Source organism: Ovis aries, chromosome 6 (genome assembly GCF_016772045.2).
Source record: "Ovis aries strain OAR_USU_Benz2616 breed Rambouillet chromosome 6, ARS-UI_Ramb_v3.0, whole genome shotgun sequence".
In the NCBI taxonomy this organism is placed as follows: Eukaryota; Metazoa; Chordata; class Mammalia; order Artiodactyla; family Bovidae; genus Ovis; species Ovis aries.
This window is the reverse complement of record NC_056059.1, coordinates 111415023-111429963: the sequence shown is the minus strand read 5'-3', so window position 1 is coordinate 111429963 and position 14941 is coordinate 111415023. Positions and strand designations below refer to the sequence as shown.

Here is a 14941-nt window from a genome sequence, read left to right as displayed (position 1 = left end):
TATGGGTTTATTTCTGGGCTCTGTTGTGTTCTGTTGATCTGTATGTGTGTTTTTCTGCCGGTACCATGCTGTTTTGACTACTGTAGCTTTACAGTGTTGTCTGAAGTCTGGGAGGGCTGATACTCCCGCTTTGTTTTTGTCCTCAGGATTACTTCAGCAATCCTGGGTCTTTTGAGGTTGCATATAAATTTTAGGATTATTTGTTCCAGTTCTGTGAAAAATGTCAAGGGTAATTTGATAGTCAGCACCTTAAATCTATAGATTGCTTTGAGTAATATGGCTATTTTAACAATATTAATTCTTTCTATCTAAGAGCACAGGATATTTTACTGGCAAAGAAGAAGATCATTCTCAGTAGAAGGTGAGCCAAGTGCAAAATCATAGAGCTATAAAAGTCATAGGAACTCTGACTTGCCACAGTTGAATTTAGGGTCAGAGTGGCAGAGACAAGGCAGACTACTAAATAAAATTTGCACACTTTGAAAATCATGATAATTTTATTTCATTGTTTGCAAGTATTTTCTTTCCTCTGACAGATCAAGAGCACTTAAAAAATATTCTCATATCTTAATTATAAATTTTACATGATATAAAACATACAGGGAAGTATTATCTGTTTCGTATAAGGGAGGCAACATAGATCCAGACAGACAAAACATTTTTGGGGTATGGGTGGACATACACAGCTAAAGCAAATTCAACATTAGGAGCGTCAATATTATGTACTCCAGTGCTGTACACAGCTTCAATCAAAGGCTTCACCTCGGAGTATGGCATGTGAAGGGGGAATCCAGAGAACTGCAGGAAAACAAAACAACCAACATTTTAATCATTACTGAACGTGAAGTTTTCACTGTATTTTCCCCCTAATTAAGTATGTGCAGTTCTAAGTAGGAAGTCTTCCTTTTGGGTCTTAAAGTCATTTATTTAGCTTTGTTTTTCTATTCAGCTATATATTAACATTATAGAAAATAGAGAGAGGCTAAGTGTTTTAACTGCTAACATACTGACTTGATGTTTAAGATACCTGTTAATCACCTAGCCACCCTCCACTGTTCCCTTCCTCCTTATCATAGCCCCGAGTTTGCATAGAAAGAAACCCATGCAGTACCAGGACCCTAGGGTAGATTAACACATTCTACCTGGCCTCAGTGTTGATCTACAGGAAAGAGGGTATGTAATCTAGGAAACTTGTAAGAAATACTGGCATACAGATGTTCTCTGCTGCTTGGAGCAATGTGTGTCCCTTTGTGAGTCGTACCAGGAACTATTCCAGCCCAGTTCCAGCCCATGTGTGTCCATATATGAGTGCTACCAGGAACTATTCCTGTGCTCCCATGAGGAAAACCAGTCTGTGGACGATGCCATCACATGGAGGAGGGCAGAGAGGGAAGACGTGCAGACATGTGGTATGGCCCCAATAGCTACTTACCCCTAAAATTTACCCTAATAAGCCTATAGGTTGTTAATGCTCATGCTTGTTTGAAATAAGAAGTTTTCTGTTACTTGAAAGCATCGCAGCTGAAACCTAGCCTTAGAAGTTAAAGGGTAAGTTTTAGTCACTGAATAGAATTAAATGTCCAACTTGGGACCTTCCTGGTGGTCCCGTGGTTAAGAATCCGCCTGCCAATGCAGAGGACGTGGGTTTGGTCCCTGGTCCGGGAGGACCCCACATACTGTGGGGAGCTAAGCCTGTGCACCACCGCTACTCAGCCCACGCGCCTAGAGCCTGTGCTCTGCAACCAGAGAAACCACCGCGGTGAGACGTCCACGCGTCGCAGCTAGAGTGGCCCTTGCTGCAACTAGAGAAAGCTCGTGTGCAGCAACAAAGACCCAGTGCAGCCAGAAGTAAAATGAAATAGCTTTAAAAATGTCCAGCTTGGCTTCATACTGTTGACCAATGAGGCTTACTGTTTCAGTTTGCCGCTGCTTTCTAGGTTTTGGTATCCAGCTATAGGGTATGAACACAGCGCAGCTGACAGCAGAGAATATCTGTTGCCTAGGAAGGAGAATTTTTCTTAGCAACGAAAAGCAATCAGGATAAAGTCATATCCTTAAAGTCTGCTCAAGAATGGTTGGCTTCACCTTTATGCTCAGTTGAGTCTAACATGATTTAGCCAGACATTTTTGTTTTATGTAATACTCTTGTGATTTTATAAAAGATATTTTTCATAGGATCCTCCTACCAAACAAATGGTGATATTTCCGTTTTAGAGAGACATTCTGCTATTTAATGGTGGGTTCATTCCTGAGCTTGGAACTTCTATTCACAGTTTTTAATCTCTGCTGCTTCATCTGAATAGTTTGGGAAGTAATCTAGGCGTTTTGATTCCAAAGCCCATTGTACCAAGCACTTTCCAATTCGAAATGGACTGCTTACCCTGTAGTCTCCCAGCTGTTTGAGCAGTTCTGCTCTGTGGTCGTCCTCCACGTCTTCTTGGTTCCTTTCTAAGAGAGGCAAGAAGTGACGCAGCATGGAGGTGCAGTATCTGTTCCACCGAGTCAGGTGGCGCGGCCGCCAGTCCATGATTTTTTCTTTTAGTATTTTTTCAATCCTGTTTATAAAAAAAATAGGCTCCATTTTTTGGGGTGACTTGACTTTTCCCTTGTAAACAGAAGTACAAAAAAATAGCATTTTGAAACTTTTAGAAGAAACAGGATTTTTTTTTTTCCAGGAATTAGTTGTTCTCAGGACCTCACAACTTTATTTTAAATTTGGAGTTGAGAGTAAATTGATGTTTTTTAGTAATAACACCATAAAAGGCTCACTGTGATCCTGCACAGTTTGACATGCACCTCTTCCCGTGGCCTGAGACAGCAGAAAGGACACACAGGCTTTGGAACTAGAAAGGTCTGGCTGGGCTCAGTAGCCCCTTAAACACCTGACAAGTACGCAGACCTCTCTGAGCCTTGTGAAACTGGGAAAACAGGGTTCATGATAAGCATTATGGGCCTCAAACAGGCTCTTACTAATCATCTATTAATCCCATGTGCTAGGTTTAGAAAGTAGCTGAAGTTCACTGAACCACTGATGGAACAAAATGGGCCTATTTAAGCCAAGGATTGTGAGATTGCTGCACGGTACCCATGCGTGGCATGCTGTTGAACTCTAATCTGGGGGGAAGTTTCTGGAGAACTACCTATCAGTGCTGGACTTCACTGCCCTGTGGCTCACACCATGCTGATGCCAGAGCCTTGGGATTTAGAGACCACATCGGAACTTTGTAAACACGAATTAAAGTTTAATTGCTGTTCACACTGATCCAGGGTGAGAACTGTTTCATTTGATAGTAACACTCCTAGTGACAGACTGCATGTGGATTTATGGGTTATCATGTGACCTGTCTTGCAGTTCAGCTGCAGCCACCTGGTCTGTGCGCTGGTAAATAAGCTCTTCCGGCTATAAAAGAAAAAAAAAAAAAACAGTTGAGAAATTTTTTAGGAATCAGTTACAGTTTATTTTAGTAGCTGTACATCCTTCTCTAAATTTTTTTAAAATTATGAACTCTTCATTGAGTTAGGATAATATCCCAGATGCCAGTGCACCTAAGCTCTACTTTTAAGTAAAGCATCACAAATAAATTCCAGTGCTGCGTAGTTCTTTCTCAGTTTTATTACCCTTTCTCTCACAGAAGTAACCACAATCTGAATTTGCTTTTTCAGCACTCTTCATTCAACATGTATTGAAGACCTTCTGTGTGTCAGGCACTTATACAGGTGAAGAGGATGTAGCCCGTATGAACAGAATCCCTGCTCTTGTGGTGTTTACGTTATAGTCAGTGGAGACAGGCAAATTAGTGAAATGTGTTCATGATTTAACTACAGATATTCATATTGCTAAACAATATACTGTGTTGCTTTTCACTTTTCTAAACTTTAGTAATTTTATCCTGCGAACATATAATTTTCCCCTTTAACATATTTAGAGAGGATAGCAAATAGGTATTTTCAGTGTGCTTAACTAAGATTCATAAATATTGATTCATTCATGTAACTACTATTACATATTCCACTATATATACCATAATTTACCCCTTCTGTCCTTCCAGTCCTTGCTGCTGCTGCTGCTAAGTCGCTTCAGTCGTACCCGACTCTGTGCGACCCCATAGATGGCAGCCCACCAGGCTCCCCTGTCCCTGGGATTCTACAGGCAAGAACACTGGAGTGGGCGGCCGTTGCCTTCTCCAGTGCCATTCCTTAGGCTTCTGCAAACAATTCTCCTATGAAAACTTTTAGGTTACCTTGTATCCATGAAGAATTTCTCTACCGTGATTTTTCTTAAAACGTCTTTTGGAAAGATTTGATCCACAGCAAAGAATACATTTTATATTACACAGTTCGTATATAACTATAGCGATCAAATTTAAAGTTTTAGTAATACATCTCAGGCTTACTATTTATAATCTAATAATGTCCAGGACCCTCTAAATTAATGAGTCCCTCCTGGATCATGCCCTGAACTTTGATTCCATGTTTCAGCATGAAACGTGAAGAAATTAATTTAGTGAATTGGGACCAGCATCTGAAAAATTAAATGAAATATATTTTGTGGCACTTTTTTAGATCTCAGGACTCTATCAAATTTATTCTTTTATGTATGTATATAGTGGTTCATCATATGATGGTCTGTTTCTTATTGGGAATTGGGCTTAACTAAGTTTGAAAATGAAGTATTATCCTAGACTAAATACCTAGGAGTGGAATTAAGGATCAGAAAATATCTGGCTACCCAGTATAACGGTGTCAGATTCCTCCCTTTCTTTGTCTGCATTTGAAAGTGAAAGTATTAGTTGTTCAGTCGTGTCTGATTCTTTTGCAGCCCCATGGACTGTAGCCCACCAGGCTCCTCTGTCCGTGGGATTCCCCAGGCAAGAACACTGGAGAGGATTGCTATTTCCTTCTCCAGGGGATCTTCCCAAACCAGGGATCGAACCCACATCTCCTCCATTGCTGGCAGGTTCTTTACCATCTGAACCACCAGGGAAGACCTGTCTGTCTACATTTAATTGTTAATAAAAATACATACATACCTGAACACTGGAAAGGCCAGGATATGGAAGACTTCTTGAAAAGAAAGATTTCCATAGCTTGGGCTTGGTGACATCAAAATTTATCCGTAGTGGGGAATCATACTGTTGAATATTAAACCAAATCTAAAAAAGACAAGACTACATTAGTGTATATGGCAGGTGTATGTGTATACATGTGTGAGTGTTTCAAGAGAGGCAGCAGAGAGACAGCAAGATGACACACTGCCCATTTTTTGTCATGTTTTGATTCTTAACACCGACAAGCATTTTACAGTCAGTGGCATCACGCAGTTGCCATGGGCCACTTCTTTACATTTTTGTATACCTGCAATCGAGGTGCGGGAGAAGGCAATGGCCCCCCACTCCAGTACTCTTGCCTGGAAAATCCCATGGATGGAGGAGATTGGTGGGCTGCAGTCCATGGGGTCGCTAAGAGTCAGACACGACTGAGCGACTTCACTTTAATGCATTGGAGAAGGAAATGGCAACCCACTCCAGTGTTCTTGCCTGGAGAATCTCAGGGACGGGGGAGCCTGGTGGGCTGCCGTCTATGGGGTCGCACAGAGTCGGACACGACTGAAGCGACTTAGCAGCAGCAGCAGCAGTCGAGGTGCACCTTACTATTGAATGCAGATTGCTGAGATAAGGTAGTTCCTATGATTAGAGACTCACCTCCTCTATAAAAGTGGGATAAGAGTACTTACCTCATAAGATTAAGCGAGTTAGTTTATTTACGTCTCTTTAGAACAATGCCTGGTACATACTAAGTCCTCAGGAGCTGTTAGCTATTTTATTACTACTGTTCGTATTTATCGTTGTTTGTCTCACTAGACTGAGATGTTTCCCTGAAGACTTCTGTCCTGTGCCGTATTCACCACTGTGTCACTAGCGTCTGGCACAGCTCCTGGTTGGCATATGATAGGCATGACTACCTACCTGTAACTGTGCGCCTGAGTGGTGAATTTGTCCCATTCAACATAATCGTCAAGTGTCTTGTATCTAGGCTCAGTTCTAATACAGTCGTGGATAAAGTTGTAAATGAAACAGAGTTTCTACCGGCAGGTAGTAGCTAAGAGAAGACAGTGCAGACAAACAGATACATGGGATAGCAGACGACACATGGCGTGGGAGAGGGTCTCACTGGCCCAGCTCTGCACCCCTGCCTCTACCCGCAGCCTTTGCCCTGTTACCTGGCAGTTGTTTAGTCACTAAGTTGTGCCCGACTCTTCTGCGGCCCCATGGACTGTAGCCGTCAAGGTACCTACCTCTGTCCATGGGATTCTCCAGGCAAGAATTCTTGAGTGGGTTTCCATTTCCTTCTCCAGGGGATCTTTCTGACCAAGGGGCTGAACCAGCATCTCCTGCATTAGCAGGTGGATTCTTTACCGCTGAGCCACCCGGGAAGCCCTCCACTAAAAGGGTAGAAATTAGAAATGTATTTCCTTGGCTCTTGACTTCTGCTAAGTAGAGAGGGATAGCAGTGTCACTATTCTGTGTCCCAGCCCCCGAAGAGGCTCTGCATGTTCCTGCTTGCCCTCTGGTGTCCCTGCCAACTGTCATTTCCCCAAGCCCAGAATAAAAACGCATGAAGCAGGGCACTCCCAGCCTTGTCAGCAGAACCATCCTGGCTGACTCACAGGTCCATGAGAATAATTGTCTGAAGCCGTTTAGTTTGGGAATGAGGTTTTAGTGTTTTGTTGTGGCAATAGTTAAACTTACACGGGTTATAGAGAAAGCTATGCAGTAGGAGGTGAGGTTGGAGGCTAGGCAGGAATGGCAACCCGCTCCAGTATTCTTGCTTGGAGAATCCCTGGACAGGGTCGCAGAGTCAGACATAACTGACTACACACACACACACACACACACACACACACACACACACACACACACACACACACACACACGGATGTTTTCACTGGAGAGAGCATGAAGTGAGGGGAGGATTAATGAAGCTGTCTGGTAAGGGAAAGGGTCATCCGTGCCGAGGAAATAGCAAACGCAAAGAGCATTTGAGGGACAGCAAAGAGAAACAAAGTAACTTCAGAGGAGTGAGCACGCAGAAGCAAGAACCGGATCAGTGAAGATGGGGCCAGGCAGGTGTCAGGTCGTGGAAGCCTCGGGGCCATTGTAAAGACCGAGGCTCTGACTCTGGAGTGAGTCAAGAAGTCACTGGAGAATTATAAGCAGAGGGATGAAAATCTACCTTCTGTTTTAACAGGAATATTATTTGCTTTGGAGATGAGACAGGGATGGGGCAAGTAGTTTTAAGAAGGCAAGGTTTTTAAGAACTACAGTCTGGCTGTAGGGTAGGGAATGTGCAGAAAAGCAGTCAGAAATAGCACCGCGAAGAGAGCTGAAGTCAGATTAGAATCCAGGGTGAGACGTTTATTCTTAAATTTATATACAGTGAGGTGCCTTCAGTACTTTCTGAGCCATCGCATGAGGAAAGCTGAACATTTGGAAATAACCAGGCATCAGTGGACCAAACGATGGAGTGAACTGGAGACAGGTTATTTAGTTGATTATTTATAGTAATGCAGGATGAAATAATAATGACATGACCTGGAAAACAGAAGGGGTGGTATCTGTATCATTTGGTACTAATATCTGTTAATAGGATTGAAGAGGAAGTAGGGGAGGGGGAAACTCAAGGACAGTTATGGGGTTTGAATCTGAGTGCCTGACCTCTGTAGAAGTGGGAGGGCCAGGAGGAGTGGCTGTTTTCAGAGAGAAAGGAAAAACGATTTGAGTTATGGATGTCCTGAGTTTGAGATTTTGATCAGCACCTCACTGTCTAGAAAACAGTTGAAAATTCAGGTTCCAAAGATTCCTGGGCTAGTGATGGAATTATGAGTTTTGTTTTTTTTTTTTTTTTTTTGGCCAGGATAAACTAGATAGAGCTATAATTAATAATAAGTGTGGTTCTGCAAGAAATCTAAGTATAGAATTTTCAGGAAAATCTACTTTCAAAGTGTGGAAAGAAAAGTTAGTGGCAGAAACCTGAGAAGCTATTGCAGAGAAATGAAAACCAACAGTCCTTTACTAGTAAACCAAGGATGGGCAAGTGGTTTTTTTTTTTTTTTTCATGAAGAAGTGATTAGTTGTGTCATGTACCACAGAAAAGGAGAAGTGAGTGAGGAGAATAAACCATTGGGTTTATTTATCCATTAGCAAGACAGTGGTACTTCTCAGAGTTTATTTCTGTAGGCTGATCAGGGAAGAGGACTAGATTATAGAGGATTAAAGTCTGAGAAGGAGAAAAGGGCATCAGGGATGAGATGGCTGGATGGCATCACTGATGCAATGGACATGAACTTGGGCAAACTCCGGGAGCTGGTGATGGACAGAGGTCTGGTGTGCTGCAGTCCATGGGGTTGCAAAGAGTTGGACATGACTGGGCAACTTAACAACAGCAATAAAGTCTGAGAAAGTGGAAGCCAGGCATGTAAATAGAATTTAAAGGATTTTGGAAGGAAGAGAAGGAGGGGCAGTGGTAGTTCAGGGTATAGCTGGGTTGGGAGAAGCCTATCGATAGAGAATGATAGCGAAAACTTACAGAGGCAAGTGTTGGAGCAGGAGTGGAAACACAAACATGGATGGAAGGGCCTGACTTCTTGGCAAAAGAGTGAAGGAGGAGAAAGCCTGGAGTCTCTAAGGAGGTGGTGGAGCAGAGGCAGCTGAGGTTCAGAGGGCCGGACCCAGAGAGTGAACCTCGGGCAGGTCCTCTCTGGAAGGTGACTGAGCCTTCAAGCAGGTTCCCTCCCAGCCACTGCCGGCACCCTGAGCCATTGCTGGCACCCTGAGCCACTGCTGGCACCCTGAGCCACTGCCGGCACCCTGAGCCACTGCTGTCCATCTTGCCTGAAGAGGAGGAAGGGCTTCTTTCTTGCTCACAGCACTTGGGCTTTATGTGAATTGGCCAGCCATATGGTAATTGTTTTGAGAGCTAATAATTCTGACAGAGAATGGAATTCTTCGAAGGCTTTTCCAGTACCCACTGACTCTGCCTGCCTACTAATACGACCTTAACGTGCTTCTCTACATGTAAATGGAGCTTAGCAGATCATCTGTGATTATCCCAATGCTTTTAATTAAAAATAGTACCATGCACACGGGATGCTGCACTTCTCTTTTCACACTTGTGGTTAATAGTTACCGTTTGCTGAATCCCTATGGCAGACAGGTACTTCGCCGGGTGTTCAGTGTATCTTATCTCTAATTCTGGTAGTAACCCGTAGACCAGAAGTCTTCACAGTAGGATGCACATCACAGTGACCCGGGAAGAAATATTAGACCCTCTAATTATCTCTCTTTAAGAAAGCTATGTCTCCTGTGTGTAATGTAAATAATGTATCGATACATAAGTAAGTATATAATTTACAAATAAGAATACATATATTGGGGCTACCTGTTCAAATGATTCTTCTGACAGGTTAAGTTCAGAGATTCCTAAGGTAGATGATTATAACAACAGTCACAGGAGCCAACACGGGGTTGCTACTGTGTGTTAGCTGCTTTGTATTGATTATCTCATTTACTTCTCACAACTGCTCTGTAGTTACTAGCAAATACCTTCATTTAACCAGGGAAGAAACTGATGCTGTTTAAGATTAAGAAACTTTCCTAAGCATACACAACTGGTAAACATTGACATTGGAGTTTAAACTCAGGCAGTGAGATCTAATAACTCATGTTTTTAACCAGTGCCTTATAGAGTACCTTTGCTTGACACTATCTTTAATTACCAGTACCAACTCAATAATTAATTGAGTGTGAAAAGTAAAAGTGATAGTTTTTCAGTCACATCTGACTCTGCAACCCCATGGACTGTAGCTTGCCAGACTCCTCACTCCATGGAATTCTCCAGGCAAGAATACTGGAGTGGTTTGCTGTGCCTTTCTCCAGGGCATCTCCCTGACCCAGAGATCGAAACTGAATCTCCTACATTGCAGGCTGATTCTTTACTGTCTGAGCCACCAGGTCCAGTACAACTCAATGAACATGAACTTGAGCAAAGTCCAGGAGATAGTGGAGGACAGAGGAGCCTGACGTGCTGTAGTACATGGGGTTGCAAAGAGTCGGAAGTGACTTAGCGACTGAACAGCAACAATTATATATATATATATATATATACATATATATATATATATATATACATACACACACACACATATATATATATATATAAATTTTCTGGCCCCAAAATATTATTAAAATTAATAGGTCAGTTAAAAAAAATAGTCAACCAACCATATATCAGAGGAAATGGTAATACTTACATTATCAGGACCTATTAAACAGCTCACACTTTTTAAGGGGCAGAAAGTATCAAATTGCCCATAAAAATGTCCATTGCAGGGGTTCCATATTAAATAGTGACTTTGTTCCTGAGTTAGCACATAGGCGGTTGGACCCTGAAAGAAAACAGCCATTAAACTAGTTTCCAATTAATTATGCAATTAGGGCCAAGAGGAGTTTGTACAGACAGGTCATTAGTTTAGTTGGACATCTAATTCCTAAACCCCATGACTAATGGTGAAAATTAGTTTGAAGTTCTAGATTATGTTGAATTAATAAAATCAAAAGTTTACTCTTGCATAATTCTTGCACCTCCAGCTACTTCAGTGTGGTGACCAAACAGGAATAGCGGTCATGTTACTGAACTTGTGTATCTTGTTTTTAAAAGTTAAATGGGATACATATATTTTCAATTTTATTGATATAATTGGCATACAGCACTGTGTAAGTCTTAGGAGTACAACATAACTTGACTTACTTACATCATGAAATGATGACCACAATATGTTTAGTGAACATCCATCATCTCATATAGATATCTTTAAATAAACAAGAAAAAAAACTTTTTTCTTGTGATGAGAACCTTAAGATTTACTCTCTTAACAGTTTTCATTTATAATGTACAGCAGTGTGAATTATCTTTAGTATATTGTACATTGCATCCTGAGAACTTATTTTATAACTGGAGGTTTATACCCTTTGATTACCTTATCTAATTCCAACCCACTCCCCAGTCCCCTGCCTCTGGTAGCCACAGATCTGATCTCTTTTCTATGAGTTTGTTTGTTCTGGAGTATAATTGACCTACAACACTATGTTAGTTCCTGGTAAACAATATAATGATTTGATATTTCTGTACATTTCAAAATGATCATCGTGATGTCTGGTTATCATCTGTTACCATATGAAGACATTACATAATTGTTAGCTATATTTCCCACACTGTACATTTCATAATGAGTAGCTGTAACTCATTTATTTTGTAACTGAAAGCTTGTACTTAGCCCTCCTCACATATTTCTCTCCTCGCCACCGTCCCCCCACCCCGCCGCCCCCCGCCCCTGGCAATCACCTGCGTTTTTTGCTGTATCTGTGACTCTATTTCTGTTTCATTATTTTGTTAACTTACTTTGGCTTTTAGATCCCACATTACAGTATTTGTCCTTCTCTGACTTATTCCACTTAGCACAGTACCCTCTAGGGCCATCCACGGTGTTGAAAATGGCAAGATATCTTAAGATTGGCTGAAGCATGATTATTGATGGAAATAAACAGTAACTGGGTTTTCTTTTTAGAGTCAGCAAGTTTGCCTTTTAAGAATTCAGAAGACTGATTATATGTGAATAATACTTCTAATTCCTGTTTAGAAGGAAAATTCTAAACAGAATTAGAAAATTCCTGTTTCTAATACAGGAATTGATGTTTGATACACTTTTATAACTACATAAACCAATAGTACTGTGAAAGGATTCTTCTGAACTCCTGATGGTTGAGTAGACCCGAGGAGGGGTGGGCTTGGGAGTGAAAACCTGCAGAGGGATGTTAACGTTTTCTTCTGAATACTCATGTATTATTAGCCCCTCCTTTTACAGTGTGCATTTGTTCATTCATTTATTTCTTGCGTGTGATTTCACTGATGCCCAGTCTAGGCTTCTGGGAAAGGCGGGGTAGAAATTATCACCCCAAGTTTCTTTATATGAGGCTCAGAGTTGTGAAGTGACTGGCTTAGAGTCCCACAGCTCGTGAGGACTTGACTTGAGCTTGAGCTCAAGCTTGAGCTTGCTCAAGGCAGAGCCTTGAGCCCGGGCCTGGGGACTTCCTAGTCCTGTACTCTTTTCCTGGTACCAGGCTCTCTGGAAGACAGCGACTGAGAATGCCTTAGGGTTGAGTTGTGATCTTGCCTGTCTAGTAGCAGCCTGTGCTGTCTAATCACCAAGGGTTCCCAGAGCCTGGGAGCCTGTTTTCTGAAACACTTTTAAGATAAGTTGCTTCAATCCATGTAACTTTTTAAAATTTGTACCCTCAAATTACCCCCAACCTGCCCCCAATTTAGGGGTATTTGCAGTGGGCTGGGGAAACAAATTTTAGCAGTCTCTGATTCTGGTCTAATAAAAATAACAATGACACCAGTACATGGCATGAACATTCTTTTCTTTGCCCCTGTGGTTATCTGCCTTGTTCTGCTTCGCATGGCAGCTTAACAGCAGCTGCTTATGGAAGAAGCAGGCATGAAAGGATCTCTACCCCTGCCACACTTCTTCATATCCTTTCATTCCTCGGCATGAATAACACTCGATCGCTGAGGGAATCAGAACTCTTCGTAAGACGGGCGGGAGGGCAGAGCCAGGTGGGGGTGATGGGTGGAAAAGGGCTCAGATTTGCCCAGAACATCCTCAAACGTATAGGGCTCAAGTACCCCGAAAAACCTGTCATGTCTCATCACAGGCTCTCTCTCCCTACTGTGGCTTCTCTGGGCTACTTTCTTTGCAGCTCCAAGAACTGCTATGAAAATAAGTCCTGCCCATAACCTGGAACATAACAGCACCATGTTAGACAATGACATCCTCAGAGAGAGCCAGCCTAGTAGTCTTACCTCGGGAATGGCGTTGCCCGTCACCAGCCAGGCCTTCTTTCCCATGGAGAGGAAGTAATTGCATAGTAAAACTGCGTGTTCTTCTTCGTCTCCTGCCAGGAGATCGAGAAATTGCTGAACCAAAGGAAAGAAAAATTATGTTCATTGGCTGCTTCACTCTAGATGGGCTGTATAACTCTTAAAATGAGTGTTTTAAAGGATAAAAGATATTGTTAAAAAAAAACAACACCCAATTTTAGCTGGACATGATGTCTTCTCTGACATTTCAATGACATGAATTTCTAGAATTGATTATGGGGTGGGGTCAGGGAGATAAATGTCAAAGGTTCAGTTTTCATGTTGAACTTATATATGATAGCCCTCTATGTGCTAACACTTTCTTTTTAAAGACTTTATTTTCTAGAGCAGTTTTAGCTTCACAGCAACGCTGGAAAGAAGCTACAGATATTTCCCATGTTTTCTTGTTCTCACACACGCACATCATCAGCATCCTCTCCCATCATCAACATCCCCAACCAGAGCGGACACGTGTTAGAGCTGATAAGCCTACACCGACACACCAGAACCACCTAAAGAGCGTAGTTTACATACAGGGCTCCCTCTCGGTGTTGCGCATTCTGTGGGTCTGACAGATGGGTCATTGTCGTATCATGTGGTGTGTTTTCATTGCCGTGGAAACCCTCTGTGCTCTGCCTGTGCACATCCTGTCCTCCCATCCCAGCCGCCACACTGGTTTTTAAGCACACCGCACGAGTCAGTTCAATGGATCCTGGAATAAACCTTTGAAGGCCATACTCTCATCTTCCCATTTTACAGATGAGGAAGTGGAGGTACAGAGAGATGAAGCGATACCTGGAAAGTGGAAAGCCAGTCTGGCTCTAGAGCACACAGCTCTTCTATTCATTGTATGTCTTCTTTTAAATATCTTAAGGTTGTGAAATTTTATCTCTAAAATTGTCAACACTGTGTTTCCAAAATATATTGGGGAACAAATAATTTAAAGTGTACTTCAGTTTCTTCCTTTTAGAGCTATCCTTCAAAGGGGGAGTTGTATATCACAGTTCAACTTTATGCCAGCACAGTACCTGAGATCCAGAAGCCAAATGAATACCAGTGATAATACATGTTTATACCATTGAAGACTCATTTCAAAGTTTATATAGGTAGCATACATTGATTGTGAGTTCCAAGATGTCAGAGGCCATGTTTATTTTGCTCATAGCCTGAACTCTGTACAGTGTCTGACATGTGACAGGGGACCAAGAAATACTTGATGAATGAATAATGACATGCCTTAAGAAGCCCCTGTAAATTAAGGAATATGCAATTTCCGATGTAACATAACATGTGATTTTGATTATTTTATGAATAAAACTTTGGGGGCACAAATCAGCATTAAGACATCTGAAGTAGGTGTGTGTGTGTATATATGCACAAATAGTTAGTTTCTGTGTAACTCCTGAAGTTTGGGTAGATTGAACCAGGAAGAAAAAAGTACTTCAGAATGAATTTAGTTTATTCTGTTAGACAGATGGCTGTGTAGACTTTTATAATGACTAATGGGTGTTGCAATTTAAAATTAAGCAAGCCGTTTACTGATATTCCATGAAGCCAGCACGTCTGTGCGGAAGAATACTTACATCCGAACTGCTCCACAGGTCACAGACACCAGCAAAGGAGACGGTGTCGGGCAAGAAAGGAATCAGAGACACGTATCGGGCCACCAGTTCCTGTTTAAACAAAATTAGCTGTAACTGTTTTTCCAAGAAAATAGAAAGCTGGATCCTCTACCTCATTTCTTGCAAGAAAATTTCATGTATCACAGACATTTATGTGAACAAAATAAATCCTCACAAGTGCTAACTAACTGTTGTGTTAATAGTATCTCATTTAATCCTCTCCAAACATCCCGAGGAAGACTATTGTTACTATCCATCTTTTACAGATGAAGAAAGCCTTTTACAGAAGGCTCTTGTGTGTCTTTGAAATGTCCTCGTTTTCTTTTTGTTGGTTTTTTTGT

General features: G+C 41.8%; 1 protein-coding gene across 8 annotated transcripts in view; it reads right to left on the bottom strand.

The window, feature by feature from the left end:
- Nucleotides 1-478: 478 nt before the first annotated feature.
- CC2D2A (coiled-coil and C2 domain containing 2A) overlaps nucleotides 479-14941 on the bottom strand; it is a 129255-nt gene continuing 114792 nt past the window's right edge. For 7 of the 8 annotated variants that reach the window (XM_042251882.2, XM_042251884.2, XM_042251886.2 and 4 more), the window contains 7 exons: nucleotides 14562-14651; nucleotides 12922-13035; nucleotides 10310-10444; nucleotides 5031-5153; nucleotides 3342-3400; nucleotides 2381-2555; nucleotides 479-798 (listed from right to left, as the gene is read on the bottom strand). In XM_042251882.2, the coding sequence (XP_042107816.1) occupies nucleotides 610-798; nucleotides 2381-2555; nucleotides 3342-3400; nucleotides 5031-5153; nucleotides 10310-10444; nucleotides 12922-13035; nucleotides 14562-14651 (885 nt within the window). In that variant the 3' untranslated portion in view covers nucleotides 479-609. Of the gene's footprint in view, nucleotides 799-2380; nucleotides 2556-3341; nucleotides 3401-5030; nucleotides 5154-9186; nucleotides 9278-10309; nucleotides 10445-12921; nucleotides 13036-14561; nucleotides 14652-14941 lie in introns of those variants that run through there. The other variant, XM_042251888.1, reaches the window with a different exon arrangement.